This window comes from Limulus polyphemus, unplaced genomic scaffold (assembly GCF_000517525.1).
Source record: "Limulus polyphemus unplaced genomic scaffold, Limulus_polyphemus-2.1.2 Scaffold2366, whole genome shotgun sequence".
Taxonomy (NCBI): Eukaryota; Metazoa; Arthropoda; class Merostomata; order Xiphosura; family Limulidae; genus Limulus; species Limulus polyphemus.
This window is the reverse complement of record NW_013667976.1, coordinates 100,706-103,752: the sequence shown is the minus strand read 5'-3', so window position 1 is coordinate 103,752 and position 3,047 is coordinate 100,706. Positions and strand designations below refer to the sequence as shown.

At 31.6% G+C, this 3,047-nt stretch overlaps 1 protein-coding gene across 1 annotated transcript in view; it reads right to left on the bottom strand.

The window, feature by feature from the left end:
- Positions 1–251: 251 nt before the first annotated feature.
- The window catches only part of LOC111087606, an 80,192-nt gene continuing 77,396 nt past the window's right edge, over positions 252–3,047 (bottom strand). Inside the window, exon 34 of the mRNA XM_022394820.1 lies at positions 252–307. Within this exon, the coding sequence (XP_022250528.1) occupies positions 252–307 (56 nt within the window). The remainder of the gene's footprint in view (positions 308–3,047) is intronic.

Below are 3,047 nucleotides of genomic sequence, written 5' to 3'. Positions count from 1 at the left end.
CAGACATCCACACATAGTATAAATACAACACAGAAGTAGAATACTGCAGATATTGTGCACATAATCAGCCAAGTTGTGCTTCTTGCTTCTGGGGTCTGCAAAAAATAAACCATTCATTTAGTGACTTAACTTGCCACTCATGTTGTAGACATTGTGAACATGTACTTATCATGAACCACTATAGTGGTTAATAATAGGGATAAAAAAGAATTGCACAAAACCGTAATAAAACGTTTGGGCAAAAAACACCTTCAACAGTAAAGATTCAGTTCAAACACTTTAAAACCTTTACTGTTGACTACTACAGCTGTACACATATAAAAATGCATAAAAAAAAGCATGCACATTACACTTACAAAGAGACTAAAATCTGCTCAAAATGGCTCATTTGTAATTCTTGTTATTATTATTATTCTCTTGCAATCCTACAACAAAAACAGCTTGGTAAATTGCACCCAAACCTTCTGTGGAATGCTAAATAAGATACTGCAAAGGTTGTAGGGGGTACTGAAAAGTTGATTTGTTTCTTTTATAATTTACATAATCTAAAAAACACCATAATTCTAGCATAAACAATATTATCATTATGCCTTGAATTTAGCTTTCTTACAAATATCTGGTATTCATTTAAAAAGCTTAAATACAGGGTGAAACAGGAATTACCAGCCAATAACAGATGAACATTACATGACTATAACATGTAGATACTCAATGCTTTGCACACTATACAATCGGTGTCTTTACGGAGCCAACCCCTTTATTATGTATGAAGGAGTAAAAAAAAATCAATACACATAATATTAAATTTTAGCACACACATTTGTAGAATAATTACTTAAAAAGACATGAAGGTTTATTTAAAGCAATGTTTTGGATGTGTATGTTTTATTTGAAAAGGCTGCTTTTCTACTGATAAAATTGTGTACGTGCTTAGAGGGGTTGTGTCTTACTCTAGTATATAGTTGCCCATTGCTCTGCATTATATAGAGGAACTGAGTCCCACAAAAACTATAAATGCTCACTATATTCTCAAACAAATCTCCATGACAATCTCCAGTTGCAGGTCAACATTTTACATCTTGAACTAGTGCAATCAAATAGTCAATAACTACAGTAAATCATCATGAACCCTCTCAGCTAGTTACTAGCTATGTTTATTATCATTACAATGTCTGAAGTTAGCTACCATATTGTTACGACAGCGGAAGTCATGTGACGCTGGTAACACGTGATGAGTTTCTAGAAGGATCATGAAGGCCTGAGTGTTTGCCAGATGCCCTCTATTTTAGTATATAAGCCTGGCAAAAGAATTGCAGATAGACAGATATAGAGGTGATAATCGAGTCAAGCCATAAGTAAAGTGTGTAAATCACTGTGAATTATAGCTAAGTTAAAGTGACTGTGGAAATTAAGTGTATTACAAAGTTTGTAACGAGAAAGAATAAACTAGTTTTAATTAAGAAAGGACTTGTATCGCTGAAGTTTCATCGGAAAGAAATTATACAGGAAATTATCAAACAATATCAATAATATCTGAGAACTTTGTAATTGCCTGCAATTAGGTCATTTTAGCCAGACATGCAAGTATACAAAGAACAGAATAGGTAGTGTATAAAATTTCAGAATTTCTTGTTATTTAAAGCAACTTGATATATGTATAAATATATTCTCATTTTCCATCCATTGTTTTTGATAAGAATTTTTCAAAACAACTTCCATTTTTGTGTAAGTTATTGATTTAAATATTTACCTTGGGAACATACTGCAAGTTTTCATTTGTTTTGTATAAAATGACATACATGCTTATTTTTGTTTTCAGTAAAAATTCTTGAGCACATGGAACCCTCTATTTATTCTTCCATCAGGTTTTGCACAAGAGGGGAGGAGATAAAGTTTAAATGATTATTACATATGATTCCAAATTTAATAAAATTACATGACTGCAAAATCAAAATCTGCATTTCTAGACTTCGCGTAAAATCAAGTCTAGGTCAGTGTTACCACATTCATAACTTTTGACTTTGTTTGTGCCCCTAATGGCACAGCAATAGGTGTGTGGACTTGTAATGCTAGAAACTGGATTTCAATACCCCTGGTAGGCACAGCAAACTTTGTGCTTAACTACAAACTTTGGTTGTTTGTTACTTCACAAAAACTAAGTTGTTGTTGTTGGTAGCAAAATTTCATTAATAGTGTCTAACATTATATTGTTTGTTTGTAGTTATGCACAAAGCTACACAATGGGCTATCTGTGCTCTGCCCACCACGGGTATCGAAACCTGGTTTCTAGCGTTGTAAAACATTATATTAAATGTTATTGTTTTAAACTGTTCTTACTTTAGGAAAGGGTTTACCAATCCATAATTTTAAATTGTTAGCAACATTTTATTTATTTCTTGTGCTGCTGCATAAAAATCAGGTCATTGTTTCTATTTATGTACATAAAGAAGTATTAAGTATATAACATGATAAACATATATTAAAAGTAAATATAAAGTATGTAAGAAGGTTTACTGTAGACATTAATTTTAAAGGTGATGTTTTTCTTTTGTTTGTTTTGTGATTTTTTTTAAACCACTAAAGAAAGAAACTTTGATTAGTAAACAGAATGATTTTACCATTTTTTAAGATTTGTATAATAATTTTAATTATCACGATGTAGAAGCACTGAAGTGTACATTTCTAAACATTTTCCCTGTGCTTTAGTTTTTCATAGTTAATTGTGCAGACATGTATTTTCACTATATCTCATCAGTCACTCAGGTTTTTACCAATAAGACTAATTTATTTTCATAACATGGCAACATTATATTTTGGATGGCATCTGTAGTGATTAATTTGAATGTGTTCTTACTTTAAGACATTAATAACTAGAACTCTTTATGTAACATAGAAATTTTGCATGAAAGAATTGTCAAACTTAGTGGGAATTATTTGTAACATTGAATGTAATTTCTGTTCTCTTGTGTACTTCGCAGCTGTTTATCATTGGGCCAGACAAGAAATTAAGGTTGTCAATGCTGTACCCAGCAACCACTGGACGGAGC